The sequence below is a fragment of the Atheta coriaria genome, unplaced genomic scaffold, assembly GCF_025399875.1.
Source record: "Atheta coriaria isolate IRGN ID8LTWV9N9 unplaced genomic scaffold, Caltech_Dcor_3.1 hic_scaffold_16_pilon, whole genome shotgun sequence".
NCBI lineage: Eukaryota > Metazoa > Arthropoda > Insecta > Coleoptera > Staphylinidae > Dalotia > Dalotia coriaria.
Genome location: NW_027045458.1, coordinates 922,491 through 939,160, shown reverse-complemented (window position 1 = coordinate 939,160; position 16,670 = coordinate 922,491). Strand labels below are relative to the sequence as shown.

Sequence of the window (16,670 nt, the reverse complement as noted above, 5' to 3'; positions counted from 1 at the left end):
ATAAAAATTAGTCGTTAAAGTAGTTACGTGCAAGTACTTGAAGTTTTTAAATATTTAAAAGCATTTAATTGCACATAATTATTTTTTTATTGAACTTGCAACAAAAATACAAAAGATAAGATAAATAAACAAACAACCTTAAAATAAATATTATATTTTTATGAAATATTATTATACTTACAACTAAACTCTAAATATAAAATATTTACTTGAATAATTGTTAAAGTTAGATAAATGTGTTATGGTGTTACTGCGCATGCGCACATTGAAACACGATGACTTGTTTCCATCTTGTTACTTGTTTGACAGAAAACGAGCCGGTGTTTGTTTGCCACGTTATTCCAACAAGTTTTATTAGATAGTTCTTAATTCCAAGCACTGAAAGCCAAATACAACAAACACAAAGTAAGCATTTAACTGTTTTGAGTGGCGATATATTTATGTTAAATTTTTGTAGATGGACTCAATGACAAGATATGTATCTCCAGTCAACCCAGCAATCTTTCCACACCTGACATTAATCCTGCTGGGAATTGGCATCTTTTTCACGGCGTGGTTCTTCATCTACGAAGTAACGAGCAATAAACACACGCGCAGCCTGCGCAAGGAACTACTAGTCTCATTGGTGGCCTCAATATTTTCTGGATTTGGTATTTTATTCCTGCTATTGTCAGTTGGTATATATGTTTAATAAAAGCACTCAGTAATTTAAGATTTAAGTTGCAACTACAAAATCACAACAACCACAAGACTCAGTCTGTTCTGCTTTTATTTAGAATTACAAACATGGGTTTAAATTTTAAATATATTTTGTTTTTCTATAATATAATAATAATATAAGTCGATAAAATGTGGTTTATAACATTTCTCAATAATAGCAATCAATAACAAGCCAAGTGTGCTTTGTGTGAATGTGTAAATATTATTCGTTCGCTCTTCCGGGGAACATTAGACAGGCATGAGGCCTGCCTTCTGGCGGCACTTTTGCATTAAGGCGCGCAACATGAACTGCTTCCGCGAGAGCGTTCGCACCTGTTTCAGAAAGACGTCCAGGTCGATCACGCCGCAACGCAACGCTTCACCCATGTAGTAGATGGCGTCTTCTAAGGCTGCTTCTTCTGCAAATGCGTTTAACAATCTGGAATGAATGCACAATTTTTAGTTTTTATTTATTAATTTCATTATTTTTAGGATGTTAAACACTTACTGCTTGTATAAGGGTGCAGTAGTTGTGACTGCATCGTCTACATCAATGGCTTCTTGATTGCTGAGTCGTTCTATAGCTTTCTCAAGTTCTTGTTCTTTGTCTTTGAGAACTAGGATATTTTTATCCAAATCACTCTGGAACATTAACAAATAATGATATAATCAATAAAAACGTCATCAATCATGATTTTAGACACATTTACGACTATATTTTGATAGAATTGCGCTCGTGTTGCAATATTTGCTTACCTTTTCCTTTGCTAATTGCTCTAAAATAGAATCCAACTTGGCTTTCCCCTGTTTCAATTCATACTGCGTCTTCTTGAGCGTATCCAACTCGGCTCGATTCTGTTGATACTGTTCCTTCATGCGTCGCATCAACTTATCTTCGATTGCAGACAACAGTGACTCTCGAATGTGTTCGTCTTTTATCGTACCGGCGTTAGCGTTTACGCCTTGTCCGGGAATATGGCTCGGTAGGCCTGCGCCGGGGACTGGATAGCCAGGAGCTGGTGGATACGGCGCTTGATAGGGTGGATAACCACCGCCGAAGCCACTTCCCGCTCCGCTATTTACGTTAGTATTTATAGGTGGATACGGAGGGTATCCACCGTAGCTTGAGAAACCTGGACCCGTTGGGTACGGTGGGAATTGATTTGTAGCGCCTTGTGATGCATATGCTGTTGAAACGAAGGAAAAATTTAAAACGTTGGATTGTTTTTAAACTGCAAATTACTTACGATTGTTTGGGTACGCAACTTCTGGTTGTTTGGGTCTTGCAAATACCGGCGGATGTTCACCAAATGTCATTATCATTACTTGTATTACGCCTAATAAATCGGAATCGTTCTAGAACAATAGAAACATGAGATATATTCACTAAATAACTCAAATTTGAGTTTATACAACTACAAAAGCATAGTTTTTAAGCAGAAATTGTGTTTTTTGAGAGATCATAGAGTTTATCCAATTTATTAAAGTAGTATCCTTCAAATATGTGAATATTTTTCTGGTTATTCAATGGAATGATTTCTAACAGCACAATTTTTGAACCCAAGTGTTAAACATTTGGAAAGTACAATAATAGAATGCTAAAAATATAAAACTCTTGAAATATGTACTTACTGGTTTCCAATCATGTAAATATGGCAAATAAATCTTTCCATTTTGATCCACATAAATAGAAACTTTAATTGACATGTCACTGGTAGGTTTCACATAACAAATGGGAGCATTTCTCGGATGTGTGTCCATGAGCCATATTTTAATAGGAATATTATATGTATTGCCTTTATAACGCACGGGAATTGTACCTGTTAAGTTAACAAGCTGAAGAGATGATCCATCATTGAATGCTACAAGAAAACCAATCATACATTACTACAATACTTTAATAACAAATAAAAGAAGTCAAATTTACTGTATGTCTCAAGCAGAGGTTCTAATCCTTTGTATTGATTGGTGGCTGTTACGATATCCGTGATTGCGGAGTCAGGTGTTTTATACTAGACAAAACGTAAGAAATGAGTATTTATAGCTGAATAACATCATCACCACATCATCATATCACTATGAAATGTAAGAATGTATGCTTGGGCAATACTTACGCTTCCCAGCCATTGCCGAAGCACCGAAGCGTACACCATTTTTGTATGGAATATCACTCCCTCGTTTTGTGTTAATATCGACTTAATTAAACTATTCTGATGGCTAAATTATTATTGAATTCAACTGAGTTCGTACAGTGACTGCGACGAAACAACAATGACAGCTGTCTAGTCACTACACGCACTATTCCACTACACACACAATTAATCCACACTTGATTTTCCGAGCCCGTGATTTAAACTTACTCAAATGAACGATAAGTAATGGTATAATGAAGTAAAGCTTACAGTAAATTATACGAATGTAAAAAAATTACTTGAATGATGCAATGAGTCATTGTTATTCTTCAAAATAGATATTATACAAAGCGACAAGAAAAAATGACTTTAAATGCAATTCTATTAACACTGACGTTTCACTAAAGTTACATGAATTTAAATAATTCAATCAAAACTGTGTGTACTTAGATAATTGCAGTAAAAGTATAATTATATAGTTTTGAAACATTTTCATCAATTTTTAACTCGTTTCCGTATTATTTACGCCCTGTAAATCCTTCCAGTAAACATTGCTAGAATGCGCATGCGCACAACGTACACACTTGTCTGACAGAAAACAAACGGGCATCGATTATTTTATGTGGGTGGTAGAGAAAACAAACAAAATATAGAATAAATTCAGAATATCCAAGATCTTGCAATCAACTAAAAATGGCCCAAGTCGCTGAACCTTTAACACTTTCTAGAGGTAATACTTTTATCTTCTAATTCTTATTCTATACAATATGCGTCCTAATTTTGTTGTTTTGATACCTTGCAGACATTAAAAGATCTGTGGAGTTACTAGAAAAACTCCAGAAAAACGGCGAGGTGCCAGCGACCAAACTCGCCGCTTTGCAGAAAGTCCTGCAATCAGACTTCCTCAATGCAGTGAGAGAAGTGTATGAACATGTGTATGAGACTGTTGATATTCAGGGTTCACAAGATGTGAGAGCCTCAGCCACTGCCAAAGCCACTGTGGCTGCTTTTGCAGCCAGTGAGGGTCATGCTCATCCAAGAGTGGTAGAACTACCTAAAACTGAAGAAGGTTTAGGGTTTAATGTAATGGGTGGCAAGGAACAAAACTCCCCAATTTATATATCAAGGATTATCCCTGGGGGTGTTGCTGATAGACATGGGGGATTAAAGAGAGGAGATCAACTGTTGAGTGTTAATGGTGTTGTAAGTATTAATTTGACCTATTTAATTTAATAGAATTAAATTTATATTCATTTTTCCTGACTTAGTTTAGTTGATAATCAATATATTGATTAATTCTATATATTTGTATCTCTTTAGTCTGTAGAAGGTGAAAACCACGAAAAAGCTGTGGAACTACTGAAGCAAGCCCACGGATCAGTAAAATTGGTAGTTCGTTACACACCAAAAGTTCTGGAGGAAATGGAATTGCGTTTTGATAAACAACGCGCCCGCAGGCGAAACAACTACAATTAGGCTTAAATATTTAACTTTAATTCTTAAAAAATAGATTATTTGTGCAAAGAAATATAAGTAAAGCATTTATTTATGATTATGAAATAGTATTTGGATAGAAGTTGAAGATCTTTTGTGGCTTTTATATTTATATTCAAAAATTGTTTAGTATTCCATGAATATATGTGTAATAGTATCAAAATATTCATATTAAAGCTCTAGTTACTCATTAATACTTATTGTATTTCTTTATGAAGAAAATTATTCTCTATTCCATTTGCTATCAATATTTTAAATCCTGACTGCATGAATGTACATAACCTTACTTTTCTAGCAAATCTTTAAAACTCCACAAAATGTTTTTCATAAGAACATCAATAAACTTCCTTCCTCTGCTAAGAAACAAACAAATATACTCACTTTCAAGATATAGATCACTCACGAGTTTAAATTTATGGGTAATATACAATTTAAAACTTAGTTTTAAGTAATTATTCAATGATTTGTGTTTGTAATCAGGATCAAGACTTAAATACTGATATAAAACACAAAATAGAAGAGCACTGGTCAAAGAAATTAGCCACTGATCCAAGTATTAAATACAATGAAGCCTGTAATGATACAAAAGAGAAATATTATGTGCTGTCAATGTTTCCTTATCCATCAGGACACTTGCACATGGGTCATGTTCGAGTCTACACAATCAGTGATTCCATTGCAAGATATCAAAGAATGAATGGAAGAAATGTATGTTTTTATTAATTTAATAGTTATGTTAATAATATTGTTCTTTATAAGGTAATTCATCCAATTGGTTGGGATGCATTTGGCCTCCCAGCTGAAAATGCAGCAATTGCAAACCAAACATCTCCAGCTACATGGACAGTCAACAATATAAAGCACATGAAGGATCAGTTAAAACATTTAGGCTGTAGTTTTGAGTGGGATAGAGAGTTAGCCACTTGTGATCCAAGATATTATAAATGGACACAGGATCTATTCCTTAAATTGTTTCATGCTGGTCTAGCATATCAAAAGGAAGCACTTGTTAATTGGGATTCAGTTGATTGTACAGTTTTAGCTGATGAACAAGTGGATGAAAATGGGTGCTCATGGCGTTCAGGCATCAAAGTGGAAAAGAAACTGTTGAGGCAATGGTTTATTAAAACAACTAAATTTGCTAAAGCTTTACAGGATGGCCTCAATGATTCAATTTTACAAGATTGGAGAGACATTATTAAGCTACAGAAACATTGGATAGGTGATTGCAATGGGATTGCTGTTGATTTTAAAGTGAAAAAATCAAATGGACAAGAAACAACTAATGAATTACTAACTTTATGGACTGACAAAGTAGAGCATTTGGAAACTGTTAAATTTATAGCAGTATCAAGCAACAATTTAATAGCTAAAAAGTCAAAACCTTTAAAAAAGTTCAATGAAAATACACAAGTATTAAATTCAGTCGCGATAAATCCGATTACAAACGAAGAATTACAAATTTACGTTACCAATGAGTTGGAATTTGCTGAAGGAACCGATTGTCATTTAGGAATGCCACTTGTGAATGAAAAAGATCAATTATTTTGCAATCAACATAATATAACATATAACAATGATACAATTGATTTAAAATTCAAATCTAAAGAAGATATAATTAAAAAGTTAACAGAACTTAATGCAGGTGGTTATTACACGAGTTCAAAGTTACGCGATTGGTTAATTTCTCGTCAAAGATATTGGGGTACGCCAATACCAATAATTCACTGTAAATCATGTGGGGCTGTACCTGTTCCAAAAGAACAGTTGCCTGTTATATTACCAGAATGCAATGAGGTGTTGGGAGTCGGATCAGTTTTGGCCTCGAATGAAGAGTGGAAAAAAGTGGATTGTCCTAAGTGTGGACAGCAAGCTGAACGGGAATCAGATACAATGGACACTTTTGTAGATAGTAGTTGGTATTACTTACGATATTTAAATAGAGATTGTAATAATGAAATGTTTGACGTCGAAAAGGGTAAGAAAATGGCGCCGGTTGATTTATATATTGGCGGAAAAGAACATGGTGAGAATAGTTTTAGATCATATTTTGTGTTTTGAGTATGTGTTAAGAAAATGTTGGTTTCAGCGGTTTTACATTTGTATTATGCGCGTTTTATAAGTCATTTCTTGCATTCCTTGGGAATGTTACAAGAACGAGAACCATTTAAACGCCTCTTGGTACAAGGAATGGTTATGGGGAGGAGTTACAGAGTCAAAGGAACTGGAAAATATCTATCGCCGAATAAAGTTAATGTTATAAGTAAGTTTTCTTGTACCAATGATGGGGTTATTTATTTAAAAAGTTGCAGATGTTAAGAAAAACAAAGCAACCTGCAAAGAAACAGGTGAGCCTGTTGTAATGCAATGGGAGAAAATGAGTAAAAGTAAGTACAACGGAACCGACCCAACTGATATGTTTAATGAATATGGAGTGGACACAACCAGATTACTAATATTGGCCGATGTAGCTCCAACTTCACATCGGAATTGGAACAGCAACAGTAAATATTAACAGATTAAATTCCCAAACAGATTAATTTATTTAAAAAAAAAATGTTTGATTAGCTTTCCCAGGTGTAATCAACTGGCAAAGAAGGCTCTGGCTAACAATTAAAGATTTCATACATCATCGAAAGGAAATGCCAGAAATAACTAAGCAGGACGAGTTTCAAGCGAACGAGGACTACATGTTTGATTCGCGAAATTATTACGTGAAGGGCGCAACATTTAATTATTGCGATTCGCAGCAAATAAGCGTAGCCATTTCAAAGCTGCAAGGTTTGACGAACAGTATAAGAAGAGCGCCTGCAACAGTTTTTGCGCGTAGTTTACAATTTGAAAGGGCTTTAGCATGCCAAATTATTTTGTTAGCACCTATGGCGCCGCATTTTGCATCTGAGTTATGGTCTGGTTTTGTTTCGGCTCCGAATAGATTGACAACCAATGAAGAAATTCAGTGGGATAAAGGTGTGTTGGAACAGAGATGGCCAGATATTGACTACGACTATAATCTAGACTTGGTATGCCAGGTAAATGGGACTGAAAATGCTGTTTTGAAAATGCCACGGAAAGATTTGGAAGTTTTACCGAAAGATGTTGCTATAGAGCTAGCCATGAAGCAGGCTAAAGTGCGGGAAGTATTAGCCACACGAACAGTTATAGATGTTAATTTTGTCATACACAAAGGCTACGAAGGAGTTGTAAATATAGTGACAAGCGATCCACCGCCAAAGGCCAATGCAGATGATGTTGACAACTCTACTGCTGTTCATAATTAAAGTGATAAAGTTAATATACTTATATTTATTGATTATGATCTACCATTTAATATTTGTGTTTTTAACAGAAGCCTGTTGATTTTTCCAGTGGTAGTATACGGTATTGCGTCCTTTGTGACAAACTTTATTCCAGCGCGAATTTGATGAATATCATCGAGATGGTTGTTCGCATATTTTAATAATTCCTCACTGTTAACGTGGCTGTTATGCTTCAAAACAACTATTGCCATAGCATGATTATCGTCATGTTCTACTGGAACGCCAATAACAACGCATTCTGTTACACATGTGTGTTTTAGAATATGGTGTTCAATGTTCTTTGGAATTACATGCCAACTGCGATATTTGAACATTTCCTTGTTTCGATCAACTACAAACAGGTCGAATTCATTTGATAAGTAACCAATGTCTCCGGTCTTAAAGAAACCATCAGTATCCCAACAGCCAGTTGAGTTTTTCTTGTAGTATCCATTCATTTGAAACTTGTGCTTGACTCTAATTTCACCGGTTTTGTTTAAGTCCAAAGGTTGTTCTGTTTCGGGATTAACAATCTTTATAGTTTGACCGTTATGAACCGGCTTTCCAGATGATGGAACTCTGTAATCTGTGTTTATTGAGACACTTCCAATCTCAGTCATACTATACGAGTTGATAATGTAAGCATTTGGCAGCATATCTGCATATTGTTTTTGTTTTGTTTGTGATATTGGTCCTCCTAATATAACTAGATGATTAAGATTGGGTTGAGGAACTTTTAAAGTGTCCAGAGCTTCTATGCAATGATAATATGACATTGGTAATATTTTTACCTAAAATGTATGCTATACAATTTTAAAGTCACTTACAATATCTACTAAAACTTACATTGTACTTGCCGACTAAACCCCAAATTGTTTCAGGATCAAATTTGCAACAAGTCAATCTTTTGAACCCATAGTAATAACTTGCCAGACTGATTACAACACCAGAAATCCAGTAAAGTGTTGTAAAACTCAAAACCGTATCTTGATGTTTATTGCTATCAGATAGTTCAATGAATTGTTTGGTGATAACATTTGAGCTTAAATAATTGTGGTTTAGACAAGACCCTTTTGGAAAACCTGTTGTACCACTGCTGAATACAATGCAAGCAGTGCTACTTGTATCTTCAACAAACACAAGTTCAAATTGCTTAGCATCTTCATCAGAATATCGTTTTAAAATGTTTGGTAAATTTTCATACTTTTTACTTTCTTGCAACGTGATTAATTTATAGTCATTGTCTGCTCTGTAGTTGCTCTCTTCAATTAGATCAATACAATCTTCAGAAACAAAGATTAATTTGGGTTCTGTTATATTTAAAAGATGCGTGGTAACCTCAGGTGATAAAACAGGATCAGTAGATGCACAAATTGCTCCAATAAATAAACTGCTAATGAAAGGCACAGCACTGTTTAAATTATTTGAAGAACAAGAAGATATAATATCTCCTGGTTGAATTCCGGTATCTTGCAGGTAGATTGCAAGTTTCCTGCATCTATTAAAGAAGTCAATGAATGAATCCTCATATCCTGTTTCTACATTAATCTAAAAGTTTATTTATTTAGATTTGTTATTAAAGTTATAAATAATAAACATTAAAGTTAAATGCATACATGTGCAGTTAGACCAATTTCAGCATATTTGCGCATCTTTTCAAATAACATTTTTCCAAAACCGCCTGGCAAACATGGATTAACATCTCCTCCAGTTTTGAGTTCTTTACTAAATGGATCAAACACATACATATCTAAAAGTGATAGGAAAATTATGCATTAAATAAAATTTTTTGCATTTTCTGCTGAAGATAAAGTTTAAAAAATATACTTGTACCTGACATTTCTATTATGTTTCTTGTTAGACTAGTGTTTTAAAACTAATTATGTAATTTTTACGCCGGCGTTTTTGAAAGAATATATAACGCTTTCATATTTTATTGAGTTGTATTTAATTATTTGTCATAACTAACGTATTAGGTAAGTCCAAACGACAAAATTTGTTGTAATTTAATTACTTGATTGGTTTTGCATTCTAATTTTACGTTAAGTGTTCATAGATATTCATATTACCTAGGTAAATTGTTTACTAGGAAACAATTCGGTTTTACAAGTGTTGCGATTAGCCGATAATTATTTTCGTATTTGCACATAACGCAGTTACTGTTATTAATATTTATTAGGTAATATTTGTGTTTTTAACAAATATAAATTCACTCAAGGGAAAAAATCACATAACATGACCTTGTTATTCAAATTTCTGGTATTTTCAGTTTATTTGTGAAATATTACAATGCAACAAAGTTATGTTTGCTATCATTATCTATTTATTCAATAACAATATGTGTTACATTTTAAATATTTCACTTACACGAATGTTTTTGTGTTGATGTGTACATCAATTGCACTTGCCACTCAGAATTTGTGTTTTTAACAAACGTCGGTTAATTTTCCCAGTGATAGTGTACGGAATAACATGTTTTGCAACAATTCGCACTCCAGCCCGTATTTGGTGAATGCTATCCATTTCGTCGTTGGCATATTTGAGCAATTCCTCACTGCTAACAGTGAAGTTATCCTTTAAAACAACAATTGCCATTGCATGATTGTCGTCTTCTTCATTAGGAACACCAATAACAACGCAGTGCTGTACACATGCATGTTTAACAAGGTGGCGCTCGATTTTCGCCGGTAAAACATGCCAACTGCGGTATTTGATTTCCTTTATTCTATCAACAACAAACAGCTCATATTCATCCGTTAAATAACCAACATCACCAGTTTTGAAGAAACCATCTTCATCCCAACAATCAGCAGAGTTTTTCTTGTAATATCCATTCATTTGAAACTTGTGTTTGACTCTTATCTCGCCGACCCTGTTTAAATCTAAAGGTTGTTCAGTTTCCGCATCGACAATTTTGATAGTTTGATTTTTATGCATAGGTTTTCCAGATGAACGATTTTTGTAATCATAGTTTACTGATACACTTCCTGTTTCAGTCATTCCGTATGCGTTAACAATCTGAGCATTTGGTAACATTTCACCGTATTGATCCTGTTTCGCTGGCGAGATTTGTCCTCCCATTATCATTAAATGGTCGAGTGACAGTTGAGGAGTTTTTAAAGTTTCAAGTCCTTCAATGCAATGATAATAAGACATAAGCAATTTATTCACCTAAAAAATTCTCTTTTAATATACAAACCAATTAATTACATATAAAAAAAACTTACTTTGTACTTTTCCACAAGCGCCCAAAGAGTTTTGGCGTCAAATTTACTACAACTCAACTTTTTCAATCCGTAGTAACACACACTTAGATTAATCATAACCGCCGAAATCCAATAAAGTGTCGTAAAACTCAAAATTGTGTTTTGATGCTCTTTGCTATCAAACAAATCGATGTATTTATTGGTAAATACATTGGCATTTAAATAGTTATGATTCAAACAGGTGCCTTTCGGTAAACCTGTAGTCCCACTGCTGAATAAAATACAAGCAGTTCTAGTTGTATCTTCAATAAATACAGGTTCAAAATATTTTGCTTCTTCATTAGTATATCTGTCCAAAATATCCGGTATATTATCATATTTGTCGTGCTTCTGTAATACGATCAGTTTACAGTTGCTGTTGGCTTCATAATACTTCGTATTTTTTATGAGATCAATGCATTCTTCAGAAACAAAAATCAATTTTGGTTCTGTCATGTTTAACAGATAAGTTGTATCTTCTGATGATAAAATAGGATCAGTAGATGCAGTGATTGCACCAATAAATAAACCGCTGATAAAAGGAATAGAACTGTTTAGATTGTTTGGAGAACAAGAAGAGATAATATCTCCTTGTTGAATTCCGATATCTTGCATATAAATTGCTAACTTCTTTTGCATCTCAGCCTGTTTCTGCTATGATCTAAAAATTAATTTATAAGAAATTGGGAGTAAAAGTACACAAATTTGATTTACCTGTGCTGTTCTACCTCTTTGAGCAAACATTTCAAGTTTTTCAAAGAGTAATTTTCCAATACCGCCTGGTAAACACGGATCAATATCTCCACCAGTCTTTAGTTCTTTAGTAACGGGATTAAATACGTATTTTTCTATAAATAATTACAATAAATAATAATTTCAAGTACTTAAAATCTGACATACCTTCCATATTGACTAAATTACTGTATTTCTTGTTCAGTTGCGATGAAAAAACTGTTTTTAAAATCTTACTGTTTGTGCACTTATACTGAATATTATCATTTGAAGCTGTTTACAAGTTAAACTAATTATATATAGTGAATATATTCAAAGAAAAAGAAAATGTAGCACAATGTAAACCTTAACATCTCTCGAATAACTTATAATCCTTCTAATTGTAAGATTTATATATTTATTTAGTTTTTGTCGAGTCATGCTTATCATGCTCGTCATGATAGTTACAAATTGTAATTATTACAATTTAATTACATTATATATATAGCAGTGCAAGATACAAAGTAAAGCATTGTTTATTGGGTGATAAGGAAAGATCATTAGTTAAACAGTTTTACAGATTATAAGTGAACAAATACAATAATCAAAGTTGAATGAATTTAAGTAAATAAAAACTCCAATAAGTAAATAATAATTATGTTTAAAAGGTCACTGATATTGCTCATTACTCGCATTGTCAATAAATTACAAACTACAAGGCCGAATTTAGATAATTCTGCTTCAATTTCAATCTGTTAAGTTTTCCAGTCGGCGTAAATGGAATCTGCTCTTCTAGAATCAATTTAATTCCACCACGCAGCTGATGAAGATTATCCATCTTATCATTGACAAATTTCATTAATTCATTCTCAGCAATGGAAACCTTTTCTTTGAGTACAACTATACCCACAGCATGATTATCATCTTCTTCATGTGGTATTCCGAGAACAACCGCGTGAAGAACGGCAGGATGTTGACGTAGAACTTTTTCGATTTTAGCAGGAATCACACGCCATGCACGATATTTAAACATTTCCTTGATGCGATCAACTATAAACAACCGATAATTACCATCTAGATATCCCAGATCACCAGTTTTAAAGAAACCATGCTCATCAAAGCCATTCGCAGTGTCTTTCTTATAATATCCATTCATTAAATATTTTCCTTTAACGCGAACTTCACCTGTCTGGTTTAAATCCAACGCTGTCCCACTTTCCGGATCAACAATCTTAATAACAATATTTCTATTAATCGGTAAATATGCGGATTCTGGTGAATGACTTCCGTCATTGTAGGCAATACTATTCGTTTCCGTCAATCCATAACCAACAAATAATGCTGTGTTTGGTAGTTTCCTTTTAAATTCGTTGTATTGCAAAGTTGGTATTGGTCCACCAACTATAACCACCGCTTTTAAATCCGGCATTATATGCTTCAAGTATGGTATGCATTGCATTCCATTGGAATAGGAAATGATGAATATATTCACTTTTAGTTTATCTAAATCATCCCAGACTTGGTTAGGTATAAATTTTCTAAAGACTACTTTAGTTACACCAAAGTACCCAGCTGAAAGTGTTATAGAAACTCCTGATATCCAATAAAGTGTTGTAAAAATGGCAAATTTAGTCATGCCTAGCCTGGTCATCTGTGTATCATTCACCGCAAAATCTGCAACGATTGAATTATGACTCAAGCAAATACCTTTCGGTAATCCAGACGATCCACTACTGAATAAAATCAGCGCTGTTGAATTTGTATCTTCAATATGAACCGGATGAAACTTTTCTTCGTCTTCTTCCGTGTACATATCAAAACAAATTGATTCACCATATAATGGTACTATTTTTGTTTTGTAGGAACAATTTTTTGTTGCATTTCTAATCAAATCTGTTGATTTCTCACAAACAAAAATTAATTTTGGTTCAACCATGTCTAATAAATGTTTTGTATCTTCAACAGCAATATCTGGATCAGTTGAAGCAATAATAGAACCAATAAAAATTGAAGCGAATAATACAGCTGAATTGTTCAACGTGTTTTCGGAACACATTGAAATGACATCGCCAGGTTGAATGTCCTGCTCTTTCATGAATATAGCAATTTTGATACATTTGCTTAGAAGCTTTTTGAAGGATTCTTCTATGCCTGTTTCTCTTTCAACTTGTGCAATAATTCCTGCTTTCGCATGTTTTTTCATATTTTCGAACATTGCTTTTCCCAAACCTCCAGCTGGGCAAGTATAAGCCGTTCCTCCAGTGAAGAGCTCTTTAGTCTCATGATTATAAACATATTTTTCGGAGTCTAGGAAAAATATGTATAATTAATTAGTGATAATTTATCAAAAATTGATAGTTACCTTGCATGATGAAAGCTGAAGCAGTTTTGAATGCAATTTTGCGTTAACTCGTTAGGAAATATATTGATAAGGGTATTTATAATTGCAAATTCTTGTTTTTACATTCTTGTAAAGCGATAGGTGAAATATGTTCTCTTATCTTTGCCAATATGCCTTAAATATGTTCAAGAATGCTTATATCAAGTATTAGGTAGCCGCATGGGAAATAATTTTCGAGAATTCAGGTAGTTAAATACGTCATAAGTATTTCCTGAATGTATATATAGATACGTCAATTTTAACAAGGAAATATTTCCAGTATTGTATCTGGTGATTTATTTTTTGGAAAACACAACATTAAATTATATAAAAAACGAATAAAACTTTTGAAGTGAAAACTTTTTAGAATCGTTGTGATTTCAAAATTAATGAAACGACACTAAAAAGAGACAAACGTATTTGTTTGGCTATACCATGCCAGAGAGAGAATAGAGAAATTGTAGTTTTTCAGATTTTGAAGATTTTTTAATAATTTTTTTCGATGATTTTTGATAGTGAATATCTTCTGAACTAAAAGCACTAGAATCCAACGAATTGCAGATTATGAAAGATTGGAAAATTCTCTTTAAGATTAAAACATAAAATAATCAAACATCGTAGGGTTAAAAGGGCGAAAAATGTGACTAAATGTGCTAAAAATTGAAATTTTTCAAATTTTGACGATTTTTTACAATTGCGAATATCTTGTAAACTAAAAAAAGATAAAAAGGAACGAATCGCAGAATCTTAATCTACGGACAATTCTCTATCAAATATTTCAGTTCATATATTGTATCAAGTATTAAAAAGATCAACATAATCAATTTGAATACATCTGCTTCAATTTACGTCTATCAATCTTCCCGGTGACAGTGTAAGGAATCTCATTATCAGCGAGAAATTGAATCCCCGCGCGAATCTGATGCATAACATCCATTCTATCATTGACCAAATTGATTAGTTCATCAGCAGATACTGAATAACCATCCCTAAGTACCACAATTCCCATTGCATGATGATCATTGTCATTTATTGGTATTCCAATGATTGTAGCGTGAAGTACAGCATGATGTTCTCGTAGGATCCTCTCGATTCTTGCAGGAATTGTATGCCTACCATTGAATCGAAACATTTCTTTGATCCGATCCACAATAAAGAGTTCATACTTTTCATTAAAGTATCCAAGATCTCCTGTTTTGAGAAAACCTTGGTTATCCCAGACATCTATTGTGGTGTTTTTATAATATCCACACATAGCTGTTTTGTTTTTTATACGAATTTCTCCGACTGTGTTTAAGTCTAAAGCAGTTTCCGTATCAGGATCAACAATCTTTAAAAAATGTGTTTATTATTTATGAGAAATTAGTTTTTAGTTACTTACTTTGAAAATGACATCTTTAGGTACTGGTTTGCCTGATGATTCAACCGCGCAGTCTCCATATTGAACTGTGGCGAATCCAATCTCTGTCATTCCATATCCATAAACAATATGTGTATTAGGAAGTTTGTCTTTATATTCTTTATAATATATAGCTGCAATTTGTCCAGAAATTATTCCTAGACACTTTAAATGTGGTAATGAATGCGTTAAATGCGGTAGTGAATCCATTGCTTGTGAATATGGTAAATATATCAAGTTGACCTTAAACCAAATATGCAATTAGCAGTAAAATTTAATTAGTAAAAAAATATTTGTACTTTAAGTTTGTCTATAAGGTCCCACATAGTTTCTGGCTTGTATTCCTGTATATTAACTTTAATATGACCACAGAAAAACGGAGCTAGAGTAAAATATACTCCACAAAGGCTGAAGAGTGTAGCATATCCAGTTATTCTCATTTGCGGAATAATATACGGTAAACTGTTATGAAAGATTGCATCAAAATCAGCACAGAGTGCATCATGACTAATGCGTGCTGCTTTATGCAAACCGGTAGTACCACTACTAAACATCATACATGCGGTTGACGATGTATCATTAACAAAAATAGGTTCATATATTTCCGTTTCCTTATCAGTGAATTGGTTTAATATTTCCGGAATATTTTCCAAGGTGTCGTCTTTATAAAGAGCTATTAATTTGCATTTGTAGTTTTCGCCTTCTACAGCTCCTTTTATGAGGTTTATTGTGTCTTCAGAAGCAAAAATCATTCTTGGTTCGACTACTCCTAAAAGATATTTTGCTTCAATCACCGAGAATCTGGGATCTGTTGAAGCATTGATTGCACCAATGAAAAGTGAAGCTAAAAACACGGCGGAATTGTTCATTGTATTGTCGGAACAAATTGAAATAATATCGCCGTTTTGAATGCCTTGTTGTTTCATGTATAATGCAAGTTTAATGCATTTATTCAGGAATGCTTTGTATGATTCTTCTTCGCCAGTTTCTCCATCAATCTTTAATACGTGTGGATTAATATTTATTCGAATATTTGAGCGTTTATTTATTTATTTACCTGTGCGATTAAGTCATCATCACCGTATTTCTTCATTTTATCAAATATTCCTTTTCCAAGACCTCCAACAGGGCATGGAAAGGGTGCACCTCAGAGTTAAGTTCTTTAGTTTTCTCATTGTAAACGCATTTCGAAAAAACAGGCATAATAGTATACAAAACTTTGTTTCAACAATGAAACAACAAGAATGAGTGAATTGCAATGAGTGTGACGAGATATTTAAAAATTAGTTAACAAATGTCTTTTTTGGTTGC

At 33.4% G+C, this 16,670-nt stretch overlaps 7 protein-coding genes across 7 annotated transcripts; 3 read left to right on the top strand and 4 right to left on the bottom strand.

The window, feature by feature from the left end:
* The first annotated feature begins 244 nt into the window (after window positions 1-244).
* On the top strand, window positions 245-891 carry LOC135802161 (transmembrane protein 258-like). Its single transcript, XM_065315690.1, has 2 exons — window positions 245-405; window positions 458-891. Exon 2 carries the CDS (start codon window positions 458-460, stop codon window positions 689-691), a length of 234 nt encoding a protein of 77 aa, XP_065171762.1. The 5' UTR covers window positions 245-405; the 3' UTR covers window positions 692-891.
* LOC135802159 (tumor susceptibility gene 101 protein-like) lies at window positions 753-3,126 on the bottom strand. Its single transcript, XM_065315687.1, has 7 exons — window positions 2,814-3,126; window positions 2,627-2,711; window positions 2,332-2,561; window positions 1,947-2,055; window positions 1,456-1,886; window positions 1,208-1,341; window positions 753-1,138 (listed from the first exon to the last, which is right to left on the bottom strand). The coding sequence occupies exons 1-7, from the start codon at window positions 2,850-2,852 to the stop codon at window positions 949-951; spliced, it is 1,218 nt and encodes a 405-aa protein (XP_065171759.1). The 5' UTR covers window positions 2,853-3,126; the 3' UTR covers window positions 753-948.
* A 275-nt stretch (window positions 3,127-3,401) lies between these two features.
* Window positions 3,402-4,519, top strand: LOC135802160 (protein lin-7 homolog C-like). The gene is made up of 3 exons (XM_065315688.1): window positions 3,402-3,561; window positions 3,634-4,034; window positions 4,152-4,519. The coding sequence occupies exons 1-3, from the start codon at window positions 3,525-3,527 to the stop codon at window positions 4,305-4,307; spliced, it is 594 nt and encodes a 197-aa protein (XP_065171760.1). The 5' UTR covers window positions 3,402-3,524; the 3' UTR covers window positions 4,308-4,519.
* A 73-nt stretch (window positions 4,520-4,592) lies between these two features.
* On the top strand, window positions 4,593-7,639 carry LOC135802158 (leucine--tRNA ligase, mitochondrial-like). The gene is made up of 6 exons (XM_065315686.1): window positions 4,593-4,744; window positions 4,806-5,033; window positions 5,085-6,351; window positions 6,415-6,588; window positions 6,638-6,829; window positions 6,894-7,639. Exons 1-6 carry the CDS (start codon window positions 4,643-4,645, stop codon window positions 7,604-7,606), a joined length of 2,676 nt encoding a protein of 891 aa, XP_065171758.1. The 5' UTR covers window positions 4,593-4,642; the 3' UTR covers window positions 7,607-7,639.
* LOC135802329 (uncharacterized) lies at window positions 7,616-9,166 on the bottom strand (the record flags this gene model as incomplete). Its single annotated transcript, XM_065315893.1, has 2 exons — window positions 7,616-8,415; window positions 8,471-9,166. Coding segments are annotated over 2 exons (1,473 nt in total), but the record flags the coding sequence as incomplete, so codon positions are not given.
* Window positions 9,167-10,015: 849 nt separating this feature from the next.
* Window positions 10,016-14,083, bottom strand: LOC135802327 (uncharacterized). The gene is made up of 6 exons (XM_065315892.1): window positions 13,943-14,083; window positions 12,297-13,887; window positions 11,770-11,837; window positions 11,584-11,717; window positions 10,852-11,520; window positions 10,016-10,795 (listed from the first exon to the last, which is right to left on the bottom strand). The coding sequence occupies exons 1-6, from the start codon at window positions 13,947-13,949 to the stop codon at window positions 10,019-10,021; spliced, it is 3,246 nt and encodes a 1,081-aa protein (XP_065171964.1). The 5' UTR covers window positions 13,950-14,083; the 3' UTR covers window positions 10,016-10,018.
* Window positions 14,084-14,722: 639 nt separating this feature from the next.
* Window positions 14,723-16,622, bottom strand: LOC135802279 (luciferin 4-monooxygenase-like). Its single transcript, XM_065315838.1, has 4 exons — window positions 16,417-16,622; window positions 15,659-16,357; window positions 15,342-15,602; window positions 14,723-15,290 (listed from the first exon to the last, which is right to left on the bottom strand). Exons 1-4 carry the CDS (start codon window positions 16,450-16,452, stop codon window positions 14,781-14,783), a joined length of 1,506 nt encoding a protein of 501 aa, XP_065171910.1. The 5' UTR covers window positions 16,453-16,622; the 3' UTR covers window positions 14,723-14,780.
* Between the last annotated feature and the right edge of the window lie 48 nt (window positions 16,623-16,670).

Excerpts from the sequence above, each read along its gene's own strand:
- LOC135802161 (XM_065315690.1), top strand. The coding sequence starts at position 458 with ATGGACTCAATGACAAGATATGTATCTCCAGTCAACCCAGCAATCTTT.
- LOC135802159 (XM_065315687.1), bottom strand. The coding sequence starts at position 2,852 with ATGGTGTACGCTTCGGTGCTTCGGCAATGGCTGGGAAGC. Across the intron at positions 2,562-2,626 it reads ACCTCTGCTTGAGACATACA|CATTCAATGATGGATCATCT; the intron begins GTAAATTTGACT and ends GTTTTCTTGTAG. Across the intron at positions 1,887-1,946 it reads AGTTGCGTACCCAAACAATC|CATATGCATCACAAGGCGCT; the intron begins GTAAGTAATTTG and ends TCGTTTCAACAG.
- LOC135802160 (XM_065315688.1), top strand. The coding sequence starts at position 3,525 with ATGGCCCAAGTCGCTGAACCTTTAACACTTTCTAGAG. Across the intron at positions 3,562-3,633 it reads ACCTTTAACACTTTCTAGAG|ACATTAAAAGATCTGTGGAG; the intron begins GTAATACTTTTA and ends GATACCTTGCAG. Across the intron at positions 4,035-4,151 it reads TGTTGAGTGTTAATGGTGTT|TCTGTAGAAGGTGAAAACCA; the intron begins GTAAGTATTAAT and ends GTATCTCTTTAG.
- LOC135802158 (XM_065315686.1), top strand. The coding sequence starts at position 4,643 with ATGTTTTTCATAAGAACATCAATAAACTTCCTTCCTCTGCTAAGAAAC. Across the intron at positions 4,745-4,805 it reads TCACGAGTTTAAATTTATGG|GATCAAGACTTAAATACTGA; the intron begins GTAATATACAAT and ends GTTTGTAATCAG. Across the intron at positions 6,589-6,637 it reads GAATAAAGTTAATGTTATAA|ATGTTAAGAAAAACAAAGCA; the intron begins GTAAGTTTTCTT and ends AAAAAGTTGCAG.
- LOC135802327 (XM_065315892.1), bottom strand. Across the intron at positions 11,838-12,296 it reads AATTATCTAAATTCGGCCTT|TAAGATTTTAAAAACAGTTT; the intron begins GTAGTTTGTAAT and ends GTGCACAAACAG. Across the intron at positions 10,796-10,851 it reads CGCTTGTGGAAAAGTACAAA|GTGAATAAATTGCTTATGTC; the intron begins GTAAGTTTTTTT and ends AGAATTTTTTAG.
- LOC135802279 (XM_065315838.1), bottom strand. The coding sequence starts at position 16,452 with ATGAAGAAATACGGTGATGATGACTTAATCGCACAG. Across the intron at positions 15,603-15,658 it reads ACCTTATAGACAAACTTAAA|GTCAACTTGATATATTTACC; the intron begins GTACAAATATTT and ends ATTTGGTTTAAG. Across the intron at positions 15,291-15,341 it reads CTAAAGATGTCATTTTCAAA|ATTGTTGATCCTGATACGGA; the intron begins GTAAGTAACTAA and ends CATTTTTTAAAG.